The 20,733-nt window shown below is 44.8% G+C and overlaps 1 protein-coding gene across 2 annotated transcripts in view; it reads left to right on the top strand.

Moving 5' to 3' along the window:
* vapb (VAMP (vesicle-associated membrane protein)-associated protein B and C) overlaps window positions 1–20,733 on the top strand; it is a 131,127-nt gene that overhangs the window by 37,601 nt on the left and 72,793 nt on the right. For both annotated transcript variants that reach the window (XM_070895927.1, XM_070895928.1), the window contains exon 2: window positions 8,950–9,102. In XM_070895927.1, coding sequence (XP_070752028.1) covers window positions 8,950–9,102 — 153 coding nt within the window. The remainder of the gene's footprint in view (window positions 1–8,949; window positions 9,103–20,733) is intronic.

Below are 20,733 nucleotides of genomic sequence, written 5' to 3'. Positions count from 1 at the left end.
AAGATAAAATGAACATCCCCAGAGGAAAAAGGATTTTCTTGTTCCAATTTGCCAATAGGCAGAGTTAATACCAGGATAAATTGCCACGGGTGTTGACTTGCTTGAAAGTAACCCAGAACAGGGCATTGAATCTGCCCCTATCTTTGGCCTAGACTGTTAAATTAATAAGTTGCATCATCGGCTGCAGGGTGAAATAAATTTCTTGGGTAGTGTCCAATAAAAATCACTGACAGCCGCAAGTGTGGTTATGGCGATACTGTTTTAGCCACATGCACAGATTTTACGGCATGCAAAATCCAGGCAAATGCACTTCACGCGTGTATATTTAATTAGCAAACATTAACCACCATTCAGTAACCAAGGGAGTAAAGCACTCTTAATGATCAAAAAACACGAACACTTTGCTTTGCGTCTTACCATTTTGCCAATAAATGCACAAAAAGGTTAAAGTTCACATGCGCACACTGTGTGAATGAGTCAAGATCACATGTCCAACGACCGTGCGTATTACACTTTATTATTAATCAGAAATGCAATTAACCACATCTGGATTCCTGATTAACCACATGTAGTGAGTGGCAAATGCATTGGACAGCACTGTCCCTGGAGATCAATATGAAACAAAATGTTTTTTCCCCCCACTGACGCAAAATTAATTTAACTGGATGTCACGTGTATACTTAGCAGCGTTGCCACTAGGATTTCTAATGGTGTGTGAAATTGCCATACCGTGTCCAATTAATGGTGGAAAAACAGCCAGCAGCACAGTGATTGGGTTCTGTCCTTCCAAACATGGGTTGTGTCTGGAGCGAGCAATATGAGCTAAACAATACTGAAATAATAACAAAATGCTGCAAAACACTCGATGTCAGGCAGCATTTGTGGAGAGGGAGAATGTTTTAGGTCAGTGATTTTTCCTCAGCACTGAGGGGAAGTACTGTTGAGGACAGATCAGTCACTGGCAGTAGGGGCAATTAGAAGTACTGGATTAAAGGCGCCAACACATTCTGCCAGTCTAGTGACAGCATTGCTTACAACATTCAATCTAATCGTTTTTTTTACAATAAATAAACCATTTCTGCAAAGCTATATTTGGATAACTTAATTTTATTGTAAAAGTCCTGTGAAACAGTAACCCATTTGTGAACATTTATATTAAAGCCTCTGTGTAGAATAATGTATTTTTTTACCATTGTTGTTACACCAGCCAGCACCAGATTGTTGTTCCCCCAATACGTTTTCAGTTGAACCTCAATTTATAAAGCTTTTGGCATTTCCAGAGTGTTTGCTTGCTTGGTGAGTGCATATACAGCTTGAAAAAGACCCGACCCTGTACGGTTTTAAATACATTAAAGCTCTGCCTCTTGTACAGACACTTTCTCACAGCACAACTGCTGTCTGTCTTAATATCACCAGGATAACACCATTGTGGCTGCAACTCTGCTTTTGATATTTCTAAAGGCCTTTTCCATTTTGGAAAGGGTCACTGCTGAGCTTGTGCCAGCTTTGTATTGATGTGGACTCGCTGGTTTGTGGCAATGGTGCCAGCGTCAACGGGATGTCACTGAGCGGCTGCAGAACACTGAGGGGGAAGAGTGTTGTGGTCCATATCGCCACCAACGACATAGGTAGAAAGAGGGATGAGGTCCTTCAGGCAGATTTTAGGGTGCTAGGAAAGGGATTAATGAGCAGGTCCTCAAAAGTAGTAATCTCCGGATTACTCCTGGTACTACGTGTATTAAGTACAGAAATAGGATAGAGCAAATAAATGCATGGCTGAAGAGATGGTGCAGGAGGGAGGGCTTTAGATTCCTGAGGCATTGGGACCAGTTCTGGGGGGTGGAGGGGGTGGGGGGGGGGGGTGCTGGTGGGACCAGTACAAACCTGATGAGTTGCATCTCAACAGGGCTGGGACTTGTATCTTCGTGGGGAGGTTTGCCAGTGCTGTTGGGGAGCCTTTAAACTAGCTTGGCAGGGGGATGGGAACCTGAACGTAAATTCAGAAAGAGAAGCAAAGCTGGAATGGAAGGCAGAAAATTAATAGGTGAGTTTCAAAGGCAGAGAAAACAAAAGCTAGAAAATAAACATCAAGAGTTTGGCAGTGCTTCAATGCAAGGAGTCTAAACAGATAAGCTGAGGGCACAGATAGACATGTGGAAGGAAGTATGATGTAACTATTGCTGAAACTCAGCTGAGAGAAGGGCAGGAATGGCAGCTCAATAGTCCTGGTAACAGGGTTTTCAGATGAGATAGCGAGGGGGATAAAAGAGGGGATTTGCAATATTAGTTCAAGAAACAATTACAGCTGTGAGGAGGGATGATATGTTGGAAGGATTATCAAATGAGGCCACATGGGTTGAACTGAAGAACAAAAAGGGGCAATTACACTTCTAGGAGTGTACTATAGACTCTCAAATAGTCACAGAAGAGCAAATATTTTGACAAATCTCTGAAGTGCAACAACAATAGGGCAGCAACAGGGGATTCTAACTGCCCTAATATTAACTGGGGTAGAATCAGTGTAAAAGGTATAGAGGGTGTAGAATTCTTAAAATGCATTTAGGGGAACTTTTTTGGCCAATATGTAACAAGCCCAGCAAGTGGTTCTGGACTTGCTGTCAGGGAATGAAGCTGGGCAGATGGAAGGGGTATTAGTGGGAGAGCATTTTGGTGTTCGTGATCATAATTCAGTTAGATTTAGCGTAGTTATGGAAAAGGACAATGATAGACCAGGAGTAAAATTTCTCAATTGGGGAAAAGGCCAATTTTTATAAGCTGAGATGTGATTTAACAAAAGTGGACTGGAAACAGCTATTTGAAGGTAAATCCGTATCATAATGGGAGGCATTCAAGGAGGAGATTGTGAGGTTTTAGAGCAAATATGTTCCCACAAAGAAAACAGGTGGCAAGTTAAATCGAGGAAAGCCCCCAAGATGTTTTATAAATATATAAAGAGCACGAGGATAACTAAAGAAAGAGTAGGGTCAATTAGAGACCAAAAAGGTAATGTGTATGGAAGTGGAAGACATGGGCATAGTTCTGAATGAATATTTTGCATCTGTCTTCACAGGAGAAAGAGACGATACAGACATTGTAGTTGAGGAGTGTGAAATGCTAGATCAGATAAACATAGTGGGAGATGGGTTTGTCATAGTCACCGAGGCGTACGAAAGCAGGGGCCTTACACGCAGCATCTGCAAGACAAGGGTCCTCCATCAACCTGACCCCGTCACACAGCACTGCCCCCCCCCTCCCCTCCCCCCGGTCATCAAAATCCACGGCGCGGCCTTAGACAATATGTGCCATTTTCCATACCTCGGAAGCCTACTATCAGCGAGGGCAGACAGCGACAACGAGGTCAAACATCGCCTCCAATGCACCAGCGCAGCTTTCAGTCGCTTGAGGAAGAGTGTCAAAGAGCAAGCCCTCAAATTTGGCACCAAGCTTATGGTCTACAGGGCTGTAGTGATACCTGCCCTCCTGTATGGCTCAGAGACGTCTACCGTATACAATAGACACCTCAAATCGCTGGAGAAATACCACCAACGATGTCTCCGCAAGATCCTGCAAATCCCCTGGGAGGATAGATGCACCAACATCAGTGTTCTCGATCAGGCCAGCATCGAAGCACTGACCACATTCGACCAGATCCATTGGGTGCGCTACATTGTCCGCATGCCCGACACAAGACTCCAAAAGCAAGCGCTCTACTCAGAACTCCTACACGGCAAGCGATCCCCAGGTGGGCAGAGGAAACGTTTCAAGGACACCCTGAAAGTCTCCTTGATAAAGTGCAGCATCCCCATCAACACCTGGGACCAAAGACCGCCCTAAGTGGAGAAAGAACATCCGGGAGGGCGCTGAACACCTCAAGTCTCATTGCCGAGAGCATGCAGAAAACAAGCGCAGGCAGCGGAAGAAGCGTGCGGCAAACCAGGCTCCCCACCCACCCTTTCCTTCAACGACTGTCTGCCCCACCTGTGACAGAGACTCTAATTCTACAGTCACCTGAGAACTCACTTTGAGAATGGAAGCAAGTCTTCCTCGATTTCGAGGGACTGCCTATGATGTCATCGTTGAAAGATAAAATGCCAGGCCCGGATGAAATATATCCCAGGCTGTTAAGAGCTGGGGAACACTATTAATCGTCATTTAGAAAGGCATGGATTAATCAAGGACAATCAACATGGATTTGTTAAGGGAAGGTCGTGTCTGACTAACTTGATTGAATTTTTTGAGGAGGTGACGAGGCAGGTTGATGAGGGTAGTGCGTTTCAGGTAGTCTACGTGAATTTTAGCAAGGCTTTTGACATGATCCCACATGGCAGACTGGTCACGAAGGAAAAAACCCATGGAATCCAAGGGAAAGTGACAAGTTGGATCCAAAATTGGCTCCATGGTAGGAAGCAAAGAGTAATGGTTGACTGGTATTTTGGTGACTGGAAGACTGTGTCTAGTGTGGGTTCTGCGGGTCTCAGTACTAGGTCTCTTGGTTTTTGTGGTATATATCAATGATTTAGATTTCATTGTAGGGGGTATGATTAAGAAGTTTGCAGATGATACAAAAATTGGCCGTGTAGTTGATAATGAGGAAGAAAGCTATAGACTAGGAAGATATCGATGAACTGGTGAGGTAGGCAGAAAAAGTGGCAAGTGGAATTCAATCTGGAGAAGTGAGGTAATGCATTTGGGGAGGCTAACAAGGCAAGGGAATACACATTAAATGATAGGACGCTGAGAAGTGTAGAGGAACAAAGGGACCTTGGAGTGCATGTCCACAGTCTCTAAAGGTGGCATGGCAGCTAGATAAGGTGGTTAGGAAGGCATGCAGGATATTTTCCTTTATTAGCCGAGGCATAGAATACAAGAGCAGGGAGGTTATGCTTGATCTGTACAAAACACTGGTTATGCCACAGCTTGAGTACAGTGTACAGTTCTGGTCACCACATTACAGGAAAGATCTGATTGCACTGGGGAGGGTGCAGTGGAGATTTACGAGGATGTTGCTAAGACTGAGGAATTTTAGCCATGAGGAAAGACTGGATAGGCTGGGTTGATTTCTTTGGAATAGAAGAGGCTGAGGTTTATACAGTTATGAGGGGCCTAGATAGAGTGGATAGGTAGGACCGATTTCTCTTTGCAGAGAAGTCAATAACCAGGGGCATAGATTTAAAGTAATTGGGAGAAGGACTAGAGGTGATTTAAGGGGAAATTTCTTCACCCAGAGGGTGGTGAGGGTCTAAAACTCACTGACCGATAGGGTGGTAGAGGCAGAAACTCTCGTCACATTAAAAACTTACTTGGATATGCACTTGAAGTGCTGTAACCTACAATGCTATGGATCAAGAGCTGGAAAGCAGGATTAGGCTGGATAGTTCTTTCGGCTGGCACAGACACGATAGGCCAAATGGTCTCCTTCTGTGCCATAAATTTCTACGAGATAAAGAAGACCAGCATGAGACTCTGACATACCAGCAGGGCCTTATCAGAGTCCAGTGCTTCCAAGGGGATATTGTAGGCTTTCTGGCAGCTGCCACAAGTGTATAAGGTTACACTTGTGCCCTCAGTGATTTGTGTTCAGTTGCATTTGTACAATTTAATGGGCTATTGAATCGCAGCAGCAACAGCAAAGGATCCTGGCCAGTTGCTTTGCAGGGGTTGTGTCTGGTATGGGTTGTGTCCAGGAATCTAATTTCTAAATTAGCAGCAGTGTTTTTCGTATGAGTGTGTTGCATTGTTTAGTATGTAATCTCTACAAATCAGGATCCATACTAAAATAAAGAATATAGCCACTCAACACACAATTAATACCCTCTTTTTCCATACGAAGTTTGCCTCCATCAACAAGCGTGCTGTCAAAGGCACTTTTAACATAAATAGACATACCACAGCGAGTGCCATCGATAGACACTGAAAATTCTCCATGGGTGATGGTTTTACATTGTTAGCAAAGATAACTGGCCGGCACGTGTTCCTGACCCGCCAGTCTGATTGTGACCAGTGTTAGTCGATCTCCGGGCGATTCAGAAAATTGGGCTGTTGTACAGTCAGTGTGGTATTGTGGGGGTGATTGGCAGGACTTGGAAACAGTGCTTCCATGAAGATGGTGGTTCTTCAGCTGGTGCCCTGTAAACCTTTAGCTTCTTACTGTACCCTCTTTCAGTTCTAACGATTGCAAGGATTTTGCCAGCAGTCTGAGGTTGTTGAGCAGAGCATGCATGTGTTTGAGCAAACCTGAAGGTCTTGCTTCCCCACTGAACTGCACTTGGAGTGTGCATGCCTAAGGACAGTAATGGCAAAGAATTACACTGGTGGAAATGCCCGACTGAGAACTAACTGTAAAACGAAGCTCCACTCGTATTATTTACTGGGCCAGAGGCAGTAATTCTGAGTATGACTAGCCCAATACTGGGTTGTGTAGATGAGTAGGTCTGCTAAATTATCTGATCTGAGCCAGAGCACTAGTTGAGACTCTCTGATTGGTTTCAGTGTCCCATGGCTTGCGAGTAAGAATTTGGCCAGAGCTCTCACTTTTACTCGGTAACTAGTCACTGCTGGAAGTTGTATATGTTGTGCTGTAGCATAGTTATGTTATGTTACTGGATGGTTAATCCAGAGGCCCGGACCAATGATCCAGAGATGTGAGTTCAAATCGCATTGCAACAGCCGGGGAATTTAAATTTAATTACATAAATCTGGAATAAAAAGCTAGCATCAGTAATGGCTACCATGAAACCGTCTGTCATAAAAACCCATCTGGTTCACTAATGTGCTTCAGGGAAGGAAATCTGCCGTCTTTACCCGGTCTGGCCTATATGTGACTCCAGACCCACAGCAATGTGGTTGACTCTAAACTGCCCACTGAAATGGCCCAGTAAGCCATGCGGTTGCATTCAAGAAGGCGGCTCACCACCATCTTCTTGAAGGAAATTAGGGATGGGTAATAAATGCTGGCCATGCTGGCGAAGTCCACATCCCATGAATGAATATAAAAAAGTGTGTATACGTGTGTGAGCGTGCGCGCGTGTGTGCATACATGGTATACACCAGCAAGAATCGGCACCTTGGGGGGAATTGGAGGGAAATTTTTTTAAAAAATGGAAAAAGATTTAACAGTTTGTGTGCCCTTATTGTTTTGAGAGAAAAAACTTTTGACATCACTGAAATCTCTTGCTAACAATGAAGCATCTGTTCACCTTTGTACTGTAATCACTGTATTGTGATACCAGACCATCTGGTTTCTAAATATAATTGAACAAACAAGCAGCATGTCTGAGGGAATTGATTAATTGTACGGCATCTCCTAGTTGCGGGGTTTATATACCATGCACACACATCCTCTTGGCTTCTTAGACCCAGCCATCTATTGGCCTTCAAGTGGTGCTTTGCTCGTTGACACTTTCCTCTGAAGCTCAACATGTTACAAAGCCAAAACCTTTTTGCAAATGATCGCATCAACTGCTTTTTGGATCCCTGCATTGTTAGACAACTGAAGATGGGCGTAAAAAGGTGGTGGTGGGGGGGGTGGGGTGTTTGATCAAGCACCAGTCCTCGATGAGGTCTTCTCAGCCGTAGTTCGTGGTGGAAATGGCACAATTGAAGCTCTTGTTTTTACTACTGTAAGCTGCATGTATACTGTCTCCGACTGCTAGATAGTGTGGTTCCAGGCAGATACTACCCTATTTTATTGAGCACCTTGGGATGTTTTACTATGTTAAAGGTGCTATATAAATAAAAGTTATTATTATTTACACAAACAAAACCAACATTCTGGAAGCACACAGGTCAGTCAACATCTCTGATGACAACAGACCAGTTAATGTTTCCACACCGATGCCATTGTGCGTGTCTTTCTCACTGTGTGTTGGTACGGCAGTAAAGTGCTACTACTTTATTTTTTATGATAGTGTTCCTGGGTATCCTACATTAAGTGAGCATAAGGGAAGTCAAGGATGCAAATAGACCACGTTGTACCTCATCCCTCTGCTACCTTCAGCCTTCTAGTTGGGTGTCCACTGGCATTTTGAAAGCCCATAAAATCTGTGTCTACGCAACCTGATGGTGAGATTATCGCAGATATTTATCAGCCTTTGTGAAGATGTTCTTTCTGATACCTTGTACTGTGAAATTTAGTGAACTTCAATGAGATCCTCAGCACACTTTTAACAGAAATATTAATGAATCAGAAGAATAAAATATTAATTATTCATTGGGAAGAAGCGATCTTGATGATGAGCCTCTACTAATAGCAGTCGTGTTGTCCAGTTTCAATGCTGAGAAATGGGTGTCCATAGTGAAGCTGACAGCTAGGTGTACAAACTCTGGCTGCTTGTTCGAGGCCAAGCTGTTGTTCAGTACTTATGGGTTATATGGTCGACTTCACTGCCAGCTGTATTCTCTATACAGTGGCCTAATGGACGAGGGATATATGGGGAAGGACCTTGAGCTGTGAACCATGTCCAGTCACTTCCTTGGAACCCTCAATGCCCACATTCTCCTGCTCCCCTTCCTTTAGTGTATGGGTGCCAGCCTTTAGCTTTACATATAAAAAGTTTTGGGTCTAATGACGACACACATTTCTACAGATACAAATCAGCCATGATCTTATGAATGGCGGATCAGGCTCGAGGGGCCAAATGGCCTACTTCTCCTATTTCTTATGTTATGTAAAAATCCAGTTCCAGACCCAGAGCCTGAAATCTGCAAACTGTTGCGACTGCCTACTGATTAACCTCGGTATTTTATAAGCAGCTGCAATTACCTAGATTTGTCTATGCAGAACATTGGCCATAAAGGGACAGCCAGGTTAGAGGTACACATCAGAATTGCACTCCAGGCCCGAGACTACCTGTGAGCAACACCATTCAAAATCTGCTAGAATAGTAAATAAATTGAATGACAACACCTCAAACGATTAAAATGTTTTAACTATCTTTTTTTTGGTTGTAGGTCCTTTCACAGATGTTGTCACTACAAACCTGAAACTAAGTAACCCTTCAGATAAGAATGTATGTTTTAAAGTGAAGACTACAGCCCCGCGAAGGTATTGTGTGAGGCCTAACAGCGGAGTTATTGATGCAGGGACTTCAATCAATGTATCAGGTACGGCATGCTGCAGTTATTGGCCAGTTGTTCTTGGTGTCTTGACTTTGAGATTCTTGTGTGGCGTGACTCCTGTGCTGATGGGTTTAAAAGATGGAAGTTAGGGTCTTGTGTTGAGTGCCGCAGAGAAAATACGGTGAGGGAAGGAAAAATCATTCTTGTATTTTTGGCTCAACCAAGGAGTAATTGGAATGTAGTGCTATTAGCCAGAGGTCACAGAACCAGAAGCAGAAGCTTCTCTGATGGGATACCTTGTAATGTGATCTGCAACAGAACCTTGTTGAACTCTTGGGAGTGTTTGAAGCACGTTTTAATCTTTCATTGCATTTATTATATGTACAACTCTTTCATGTAACATTTGCAAATAGTTTCTAACTTCCTCCTGGTGTATGTTTGTAGACATGTAACTCCATTCTTTATTCCGGTACCTCAGCGGGGAGGGATATGATTTTGACTACAGTTTTAGGTCAATGTTTTGTATAGATCTTTTCTTGGTTTGATACACTCTTCATAATATGTACTGATTTGTTCAATTTGACTTGCACTGTGTGTAATGTACGTCTAGTGACAAAAGCAGATGAAACATTGGTATATTTTGTATCCTGGTGGTTTTCAAACTGTTCTTCGTAAAGATCTTCATTCCAATACTAACACACTCCAGGGATCCCCTTTCAAAAACTGACAGACCAACAAGGATTCCCTTCAAGTACTGACGCTCTCCAGGGCAATCCTTTCAAATGTGGCACATTCCGGGGGGGGGGGGGCCTTCAAATGTGGCACATTCCGGGGGGGGGGGGGGTGGAGAAACCCCTTCAAATGTGGCACATTCCGGGGGGGGGGCCTTCGAATGTTGCATGTTCCAGGGGGACCCCTTCGAATACTGTCCGGTTCTTGGGGTGGGGCAGCGGGGAGTACGGAGAGAGGGGGGATCCTGATCAAAAGCCATTGTCAGATACTTAAAGGAAGAACCATGACAAATATTTATTTTATTAGTGCACAGCAACAGGAATAAAACAGTAAGTCAAAAACCTGCAGACTGATGGATGGAAATGTGATGGCTAAAGATTTAGGACCTGTACCTCTCCACTCTATTGTTGAATTGAACAATGGACCCTTAAGGTGTTGGGCACCAGATAATCAGGCTCACAACAGATTGTCTTTAAGATTTTATTAACCCTGCTCAAGCACAAATACAGACGGAGTACAGTTAGCCGATCCGGAGAACACAGATAATAGTGTCTTGGGAGCTTCCTTCTTGCTTGGTCTGTTCTAACGAGCTGTGGCTATCCTAACTATGTTTATATGTTATTTGTTTATTACAGGACAACCTGGCCTTGCTCCACTATAACTAGAAGGACATCTGTGCGTTGTTCTGACTATGACTTTGTTACTTCATACACACACGCACACATACAGTTTCCATCTTTTGCTTATTCATACAAAGGCCCTCTGTTTACGCATCCCTTTGCCGGCCAACAGCGTTTCATCAGCCTGCACTATGCTGCATTCAGTATAGCACCCCTTTGTGAATCATCTCAATCCTACCCTATTTTTTTAAACCTTAATTTTCTTTTTAAGGAAAAATGTATTTTCATTATTGAAGCAAGGGCCTAATATTAGGAGTACATTAATATGGTAGTGTAGTGGTTGCGATACTCGACGAGTAATCCAGAGGTCGTGTCTTCAAATCAATACATTTGATCATTTGTCGGCTGTTTGTCATAAAACTCCCAACTGGTTAGTTGATGTCCTTCAGGTAAGGAATGCAGTCACCCTTGCCAGGTCTGGCCTCCACGGGACTCTAGTCCACACAATATGGTGGACTCTGGATGGCCTCTGAAATTTCCTTAAAGCCCCTTAGTTACCAAAATCAATCTGATTTAAATGTTGCAATAACGTGGTGAGACCACAGAGCTGCCTCCCAGCTCGGCAGCTTTTGGTGGAAGTCCTTGAATATGGAGGTAGTGAAGGATGTGGATGTGGGTCCACTTTTATTTCCTCAGACTCGTGTCTTTGACCCCACATGACCGCAGCTCCCAGCGTCTGACTGACTATTCTCTCTACTTGCCAAAAGTGACCAGCTTATCCTACATAGAAACATAAAAAATAGGTGCAGGAGTAGGCCATTCGGCCTTTCGAGCCTGCACCACCATTCAATAAGATCATGGCTGATCATTCACCTCAGTACCCGTTTCCTGCTTTCTCTCCATACCCCTTGACCCCTTTAGCCGTAAGGGCCATATCTAACTCCCTCTTGAATATATCCAATGAACTGGCATCAACAACTTTCTGCGGTAGGGAATTCCACAGGTTAAGCACTCTGAGTGAAGAAGTTTCTCCTCATCTCAGTTCTAAATGGCTTACCCCTTATCCTTAGACTATGTCCCCTGGTTCTGGACTTCCCCAACATCGGGAACATTCTTCCTACATCTAACCTGTCCAGTCCCGTCAGAATTTTATATGTTTATATGTCTCATCCTTCTAAACTCCTGTGAATACAGGCCCAGTTGATCCAGTGTCTCCTCATATGTCAGCCCTGCAATCTCAGGAATCAGTCTAGTGAACCTTCACTGCACTCCCTCAATAGTAAGACCTCCCTGCTCCTATACTCAAATCCGCTAGCTATGAAGGCCAACATACCATTTGCCTTCTTCACTGCCTGCTGTACCTGCATGCCAACTTTCAATGACTGATATACCATGACACCCAGGTCTCGTTGCACCTCCCCTTTTCCTAATCTGCCGCCATTCAGATAATCTGCCTTCGCGTTTTTGCCACCAAACTGGATAACCTCACATTTATCCACATTATACTGCATCTGCCACGCGTTTTCCCACTCGCCTAACCTGTCCAAGTCACCCTGCAGCCTTTTAGCGTCGTCCTCCTCAGCTCACACCGACACCCAGCTTAGTGTCATCTGCAAACTTGGAGATTGCAGATCAGTTTACCCATACGGTTAACTCGGACTGCTGCCCATGTTGCAACAGCTACTGTACTGCAATAGTGTTGTCACTAACAACTCACTGAAATGCAACAGTTTCTCTCTGAAGTTTTTGTTAAAAAAGCTCAGTGAAGAGCTTTGGAAAAACAACATGCAGGACAATTAATAGATTCTGTCTGGCTAGACTTGGGGTTTGTTTAGAGAGAACATTTTAAGTCGGGCTGGTTATAGGTCAGTCATTATGGTGGAGGTAATTTAATGTGGTGAAATAAAATATATCTCCTGGAATACCTTAAAGCGTGTTGGGCTGATTATTTTATTATACTACTGAGTCTTCTGTGGTGCTGCTCACAGGCGGGAGATGTAGAACACAATTAGTGATGTTTAGCTCCTGATCTTAGCCTGTCCCTTTAAGGCCACTGCTCAAGTACGCCATGTGATTCCAGGTAATTGTAACTCCTTTAAATTTAACCGGTGAATTAGTAGTGAGTAAATTCCATGTCAATTTTCAGGTACCAGGTCAGAATCCAGTATGAAATGCTTGGTTTGTAACAGAATGTGACAAATGTGCGCTAGATGCAGGACTATATTAAAACTAGTGCACCTCACGTGACATTGTTCATGGTGAGTTAGTTGTATACTTGAGGCGTATTGCACCATGTAATGCAAAATGCATTATTCTGCTGTTACGGTGAACGTGTGCTCTTTTAAGGCTTAAAGTTGAACTAATAGGTAAACAACAACATATAGTGCCTTGAACATATTAAACGTTCCTGGATGCTCCACAGGAGCATTATCAAACAAAATTTGACATCGAGCCACGTATTGGGACAGGTGACCAAAAGATTGGTCCCAAGGGGTAGGTTATAAGGAAAGTCTTAAGGGAGGAGAAGTACAAAGATGAAGATGTTTATGCTGTGAAAGCCAGAGCTTCAGGGCCTAGGCAGATGAAGGCACAGCAGCCAATGGTGGAGAGATGAAAATCGGGGGATGCACAAGAGGCCAGAATTTGAGCGCAGATATCTCGGCAGGTTGAGAGGTTGGAGGAGTGAGAGAGATGGGAAGGGGGCAAGTCCATGGAGGGATTTGAAAACAAGCATGAGAATTTTAAAATTGAGGCATTGCCAGACAGGGAGCCAATGTAGGTCAGGGAGCACAGGGGTGATGGGTGAAAGGGACTGTGTGTGTTAGGACAAGTGATGTAGAATTTTGGTTGAGCTCAAATTTATGGAGGTAGGAGGCTAGCCAGGAGAGCAATGGAGTAGTCTAGTGTTGAGGTAACAAAGGCATAGATTGAGGGGGGTCATTCAGTGATTAATTGTTCAGATTGAAGATCAAAGTACCTATTTTTCTTTCAGTGGAAATAGGAGGCTGGAGATAGTATGGCTCTGGTATTTGGTTTTGTTTCGTACTACTTTTACCCCAAGTGCAACCATTTGCAAATGGTGTCCAAGCTTTGGTCTACACACCACATGACTTGGCAATCTGGCCCCCTGTTTTGATTTGTGACAGAAATTTGCCTGAGAAACAGTGTGGGCATTTGAAATGTGGCTCATGCAGTACCACTTTTGTAAAGAGGATGCACATTGAGGGACTGTTGGACACAGCTGAATTTGCATGACAGCATAGTTATCATGGTTGCTTTAGCAACTGGCTAGTAGAAGGGGCTCCAGACTGATTTTAGCACTGTTTTTCCTCTTCCTCTGCATTGTAGCAATTGGCATCTTGCCGGTGACATCAGTTCCCTCCCTTACCACACCCCACCCCTTCCCAACCCCATCCTGGATAGGCCAGGTTAGGTGGGGATTTCACTGGGTTGCGGGTGACACATGGGGGCTGCATTTATTGCCCATGCCTGGTTGCCCGTGGGGGCGCGGGTGGTGTCTGCGTCTACTGGGCTGGGCTGATTCAGAGGGTGCCAAGAGAAGCACCATGTCTGGGACTGGGAGTCACGTAGAAGCCAGACCTGGTATGGGTGGCAGGTTCCCTTGGAAGCAGTAATCTTGCATCTGTTTTTTTTTTTCTCTCATGCCAGCCCACAGATTACCAGATAAATTGAATTCACTTTCACAACTTGTCATTGTGGCATTAGACCTCTGGGTTGCCAGTCCAGTACCAGACCCATGACATGACCGTGCCCATAAATCCATCTGCCATATTGGAGGGGCTCTGAGCCTTTTGTCTTTGTGGGCCATTTGAGTGCACAAGGTGAAACTTTGGGGGCACATATAAAATTTAAAATCCTTGTTGACATCAGTTTGCGTACAACTCAATACCTGGGTGTTCTGAATTGGCATTTATCTACCAATAACGTGACCGCATTAAGAACAACCATTTCCAAAGTTCCAGGCCCATGAATATTGGAATGAATTGTGGTTCATCATCATAGACAGTCCCTCGGAATCGAGGAAGACTTGCTTCCACTCTTAGAATGAGTCCTTAGGTGGCTGAACAGTCCAATATGAAAACCACAGATTCTGTCACAGGTGGGACAGACAGTCGTTGAAGGAAAGGGTGGGTGGGACAGGTTTTCCACACGCTCCTTCCGCTGCCTGCGCTTGATTTCTGCATGCTCTCGGCGCCCTCCCGGATGCACTTCCTCCACTTAGGTCTTTGGCCAGGGACTCCCAGGTGTCGGTGGGGATGTAGCACTTTATCAGGGAGGCTTTGAGGGTGTCCTTGTAACGGTTCCTCTGCCCATCTTTGGCTCATTTGCCGTGAAGGAGTTCCAAGTAGAGCGCTCGCTTTGGGAGTCTCGTGTCTGGCTTGCGGACAATGTGGTGTGGCCTGCCCAGCAGAGCTGATCAAGTGTGGTCAGTGCTTCAATGCTGGGGATGTTGGCCTGGTCGAGGACGCTAATGTTGGGGCATCTGTCCTCCTTGGGAATTTGTAGGATCTTGCGGAGACATTGTTGGTGGTATTTCTCCAGCGGTGTCTACTGTACATGGTCCATGTGACCTATGGTACTGTATGTGGTCTATGTGACAAAGCTTGCAGACCACTTTGCTATTTCACTGGGATACCAGCCCCTCCCTATGTATGAACATAAGCTCGATAAACACACGAGGGAAAGGGGAATAGAATGTTATGCTGGGGTTAGATTGAGGGGTGGGAAGTGGCTCGTGTGGCGCATAAAACAGTTGGGCCGAATGGCCTGTTTCTATGCTGTACATTCTGTGACCACGGAGGAGAAGAGAGTGTTGCTTGATTGGTGGTCCAGTCTGCCACATAAATCTGCAGTGTAGCAATATTGAGATTGTTGCTGAGGAAACCCAAGGAATGCTTATCTTTCGTTTTTATATCCAGTGGAGCAAAGGTTGCCACGTGCCAGATCTTTGATGTAATGCACAGGGTGGCATTCGGACATGATGCGTGCAACTTGGCTGTGAGCTCCTCCAGTTTTATCCTCCTTTAACCCGTTGACCCTTTTCTCGGGTTTTACATTTGTTGTAATGAAACTCCTCAACTGATCTGGGAGCGATTGTTGTAAAATCACTGCAGTGTTGAGACATCTCGCTATACTGGTTTTATGTTGTAGTAAGAGTCAGGACTACAAATATTCAAATTGCCATGTTTACTGTTTCTAAAGTCTAGACAAGGTTTTTTCGAGCGTACAAAAATCTTCACTTACTCCATTCTAAGTTAGTTTGGAGTAAGTTTTCACTGACGAAACTTTGAAAACAGGCGTAAATGGCCGGACGCGCCCCCTTTTGAAAAAAAAATTCTGTTCCAAAGTGAAACTGTTCTAACTGACTAGAACTGGAGCAAACTAAATGATGAGAATTCCGATTTCTAAGATACTCTGTTCTACACCAGTTGCTCCTAAAAATCAGGAGCAAATCATGTCGAAACTTGGGGCCAGAGAATCAGAACCCACCATCCCAGAGGCTCACTACTCTCTGGGAAAACATCTAGTTTATTCCTCCGCGTGCATAGTTTAAACTGGTGTCCCCTGCTTCTCTCCAATCTATCAACAGGCACATTATCCAGCTGTTAATTATTTCATAGACTTCAAGCAGGTCACCTAAGTATACACTGCTCTAAATTAGTTAGATCACGGTCATTGAGCCTATTTGAGTAGCTGAGGTTGTTTAAGCCAGGAATCATTCTTGTAGTTCTTCTCTGGTCCCTTTTCCAAGGGCACTATAATCACCCACCTTCCATCCTGCAGTTAGATTCTGCAGGTGCTGGATGCCTACCCGTACCTCGTCCTTGTGTGACTATAGCTCACCTGATCCTGTTCCTCATCAAACATTCATACATGCACTTACCAGCACAGGTAATTGCATAGTGATCAGGGACATAAACTATTGAATGATTTTACCCTCGTCTGCTACTTTCCCCATCTCTTGCTCCTTGTCTCTCTCTCTCTCTCTCCTCGTTCCTTGTCCCCTCCCCCTGCTTCTGGCGCTCCCTGTCCTCCCCCCGCTTCTCGCTCGCTCCCCGCTTCTCGCTCGCTTCCCGTCTCTCCCCCCGCTTCTTGCTCGCTTCCCGTCCTCCCCCCGCTTCTCGCTTGCTCCCCATCTCTCTCCCCCCCCCCCTTCTCGCTCGCTCCCCGTCTCTCTCCCCCGCTTCTCGCTCGCTCCCCGTACCCTCCCCCGCTTCTCGCTCGCTCCCCGTCCTCCCCCCGCTCCTCGCTCGCTCCCCGTCTCTTCCCCCCCCCCCCCGCTTCTCACTCGCTCCCCGTCTCTCTCCCCCACCCCTCCCCCCCCTTCTTGCTCGCTCCCCGTCCTCCCCCCGCTTCTCGCTAGCTCCCCGTCCTCCCCCCGCTTCTCGCTTGCTCCCCGTCTCTCTTTTCCCCTTCCCCCCCCCCCCTTCTCGCTCGCTCCCCTTCTCCCCCCTCATTATAAATATATTGGGAGGGCCTTGTAGCATCATAGACTGGTTACAGCACAGAAGGAGGCCAACCGACCATCGAGCCCGTGCCAGCTCTCTGCAAGAGCACTTCAGTTGGTCCCACTCACCCGCTCTTTATCCGCAGCCCACAATTTTTTTTTCTTTATGTACTTATCCAATTCCCTTTTGAAATCCACGATTAAGTTCCCCTCCTCTACCCTTTCAGTCCGTGTTTTCCAGATCCTAACTACTCGCTGCGTAAAAAAAGTTATTCTTGTGCCACCTTTGGTACTTTTGCCAATCACCAAGAATCTGTGTCTCGACCCTTCTGTCAATTGGAGCAGTTCCTCTCTGTCGAGACCGCTCATGATTTTGAACACCTCTATCAAATCATCTCTCAACCTTCTCTGCTCCAAGGAGAACAACCCCAGCTTTTCTAGTCTATCCACTTAATCGAAGTCCCTCATTCCAGGTGTCATTCTCGTAAATCGTTTCTGCACCCTCTCTAAGGCCTTCGCATCCTTCCTAAAGTGCAGTGCCCAGAATTGGACACAATGCTCCAGTTGAGGCCAAACCAGTGTTTTATACAGGTTCATCATAACTTTCTTGCTTTTGTACTCAATTCCTCTATTTATGAAGCCCTGGATACCTTATGCTTTCTCAACCTGCCCTGTCACCTTCAACAATTTGAGCACATATACCCCCAAGTCTTTCTGTTTATGCACCCCATTTATGATTGTACGGTTTAGTTCTTCCTGCCAAAATGTATCACTTTGCACTTTTCTGTATTAAATTTCATCTGCCACATGTCTGCCCATTTCACCAGCCTATCTTGTTCAAGTCTATCACTATCCTCCTCACTATTCACTATACTTCCAAGCTTTGTGTCATCTGCATATTTTGAAATTGTGCTCTGTACACCCACATCCAAGTCATTAATATATATTGTGAAAAGCAGTGGTCCCAGTACCGACCCCTGGGGAACACCACTGTATACATAGAAACATGGAAAATAGTTGTAGGAGTAGGCCATTTGGCCCTTCGAGCCTGCACCACCATTCAATAAGATCATGGCTGATCATTCACCTCAGTACTCCTTTCCTGCTTTCTCTCCATATCCCTTGATCCCTTTAGCCGTAAGGGCCATATCTAACTCCCTCTTGAATATATCTAACGAACTGGCATCAACAACTCTGCAGTAGAGAATTCCACAGGTTAACAACTTGGAGTGAAGAAGTTTCTCCTCATCTCAGTCCTAAATGGCTTACCCCTTATCCTTAGACTGTGACCCCTGGTTCTGGACTTCCCCAACATCGGGAACATTCTTCTTGCATCTAACCTGTCCAGTCCCGTCAAAATTTTATATGTTTGTATGAGATCCCCCCTCATTCTTCTAAACTCCAGTGCATACAGGCCCAGTCGATCCAGTGTCGTCTCATATCATCCCGGGAATCCGTCTGGTGAACCTTCGCTGTACTCCCTCAATATCAAGAACGTCCTTCCTCTGATTAGGAGACCAAAACTGAACACACTATTCCATGTGAGGCCTCACCAACTGTGGTAAGACCTCCCTGCTCCTATACGCAAATCCCCCAGCTATGAAGACCAACATGCCATTTGCCTTCACCGTTTGCTGCACCTGCATGCCAACCTTCAATGGCTGATGTGCCATGACACCCAGGTCTTGTTGCACCTCACCTTTTCCTAATCTGCCGCCATTCGGATAATATTCTGTCTTCATGTTTTTGCCACCAAAATGGATAACCTCACGTTTATCCACATTATATTGCATCTGCCATGCATTTGCCCACTCACCTAACCTGTCCAAGTCACCCTGCAGCCTCTTGGCATCCTCCTCACAGCTCACACCGCCACCCAGCTTCGTGTCATCTGCAAACTTGGAGATATTACTCTCAATTCCTTCATCTAAATCATTGATGTATATTGTAAATAGCTGGGGTCCCAGCACTGAGCCCTGCGGCAGCCCACTAGTCACTGCCTGCCATTCTGAAAAGGACTAATTTATCCCGAGTCTCTGCTTCCTGTCTGCCAAACAGTGCTCTATCTGCGTCAAAAAATTACCCCCAATACCATGTGCTTTAATTTTGCACACCAATCCCTTGTGTGGGACCTTGTCAAAAGCCTTTTGAAAGTCCAAATACACCACATCCACTGGTTCTCCCTTGTCCTCTCTCCTAGTTACATCGTCAAAAAATTTGAGAAGATTTGTCAAGCATGATTTCCCTTTCATAAATCCATGCTGATTTGGACCCATCCTGTCACTGCTTTCCAAATGCGCTGCTATTTCATCTTTAATAAATTGATTCCAACATTTTCCCCACTACTGATGTCAGGCTAACTGGTCTATAATTCCCTGTTTTCTGTCTCCCTCCTTTTTTTAAAAAGTGATGTTACATTAGCTACCCTCCAGTCCATAGGAACTGATCCAAAGTCGATAGATGTTGGAAAATGATCACCAATGCATCCACTATTTCTAGGGCCACTTCCTTAAGTACTCTGGGATGCAGACTGTCAGGCCCTGGGGATTTATCGGCCTTCAAGTCCATCAATTTCCATTAAAAAAATTTCCTGACTAATAAGGATTTCCTTCAGTTTCTCCTTCTCGCTAGACCCTCGGTCCCCTAGTATTTCCGGAACGTTATTTGTGTCTTCCTTCGTGAAGACAGAACCAAAGTATCTGCCATTTCTTTGTTCCCTGTTATAAATTCACCTGGTTCTGGCTGCAAGGGACCTACATTTGTTTTCACTAATCTTTTTTTCTTCATATATCTATAGAAGCTTTTGCAGTCAGTTTTTATGTTCCCAGCAAGCTTCCTCTCATACTCTATTTTCCTCCCTCCGAATTAAATCCTTTGTCCTCTGCTGAATTTTAAATTTCTCCCAGTCCTCAGGTTTGCTGCTTTTTCTGGCCAATTTATATGCCTCTTCCTTGGATTTAACACTATCCTTAATTTCCCTTGTTAGCCATGGATGAGCCGTTTTATTTTTTACTCCGGTCAGGGATGTACAATTGTTGAAGTTCATCCATGTGATCTTTAAATGTTTGTCATTGCTTATCCACCGTCAACCCTTTAAGTATCATTCACCAGTCTATTCTAGCCAATTCACATCTCATACCATCGAAGTTACCTTTCCTTAAGTTCAGGACCCTAGTCTCTGAATTAACTGTGTCACTCCATCTTAAAGATTTCTGCCATATTATGGTCACGTTTCCCCAAGGGGCCTCGCACAACAAGATTGCTAATTAGTCCTTTCTCGTTACATATCACCCTGTCTCGGATGGCCAGCCCTCTAGTTGGTTCCTCGACATATTGGTCTATAAAACCATCCCTAATACACTCCAGGAAATTCTCCTTCACCTTACTGTTACCCAATCTATATGTAGATTAAAGTCGCCCATGATAACTGCTGCACCTTTATTGCACGCATCCCTAATTTCTTGTTTGATGCTGTCCCCAACCTCACTACTACTGTTTGGTGGCCTGTACACAACTCCCATAGCGTTTTCTGCCCTTTGGTATTCCGCAGCTCTACCCATACAGATTCCACATCATCCAAGCTAATGTCCTTCCTTACTATTGCATTAATATCCTCTTGAACCAGCAATGCTACCCTACCTCCTTTTCCTTTCTGTCTCTCCTTCCTGAATGTTGAATACCCCTAGATATTGAGTTCCCAGCCTTGGTCACCCTGGAGCCATGTCTCCGTAGTCCCAATTATATCATATCCGTTAATAGCTGCCTACGCAATTAATTTGTCTACCTTATTACGAATACTCCTCGCATTGAGGCACAGAGCCTTCAGGCTTGTCTTTTTAACACACTTTGTCTCTT

Source organism: Pristiophorus japonicus, chromosome 12 (assembly GCF_044704955.1).
Source record: "Pristiophorus japonicus isolate sPriJap1 chromosome 12, sPriJap1.hap1, whole genome shotgun sequence".
NCBI classification, from domain to species: Eukaryota; Metazoa; Chordata; class Chondrichthyes; family Pristiophoridae; genus Pristiophorus; species Pristiophorus japonicus.
The sequence above is the reverse complement of the archived record's forward strand: the minus strand, read 5'-3'. Positions and strand labels throughout refer to the sequence as shown.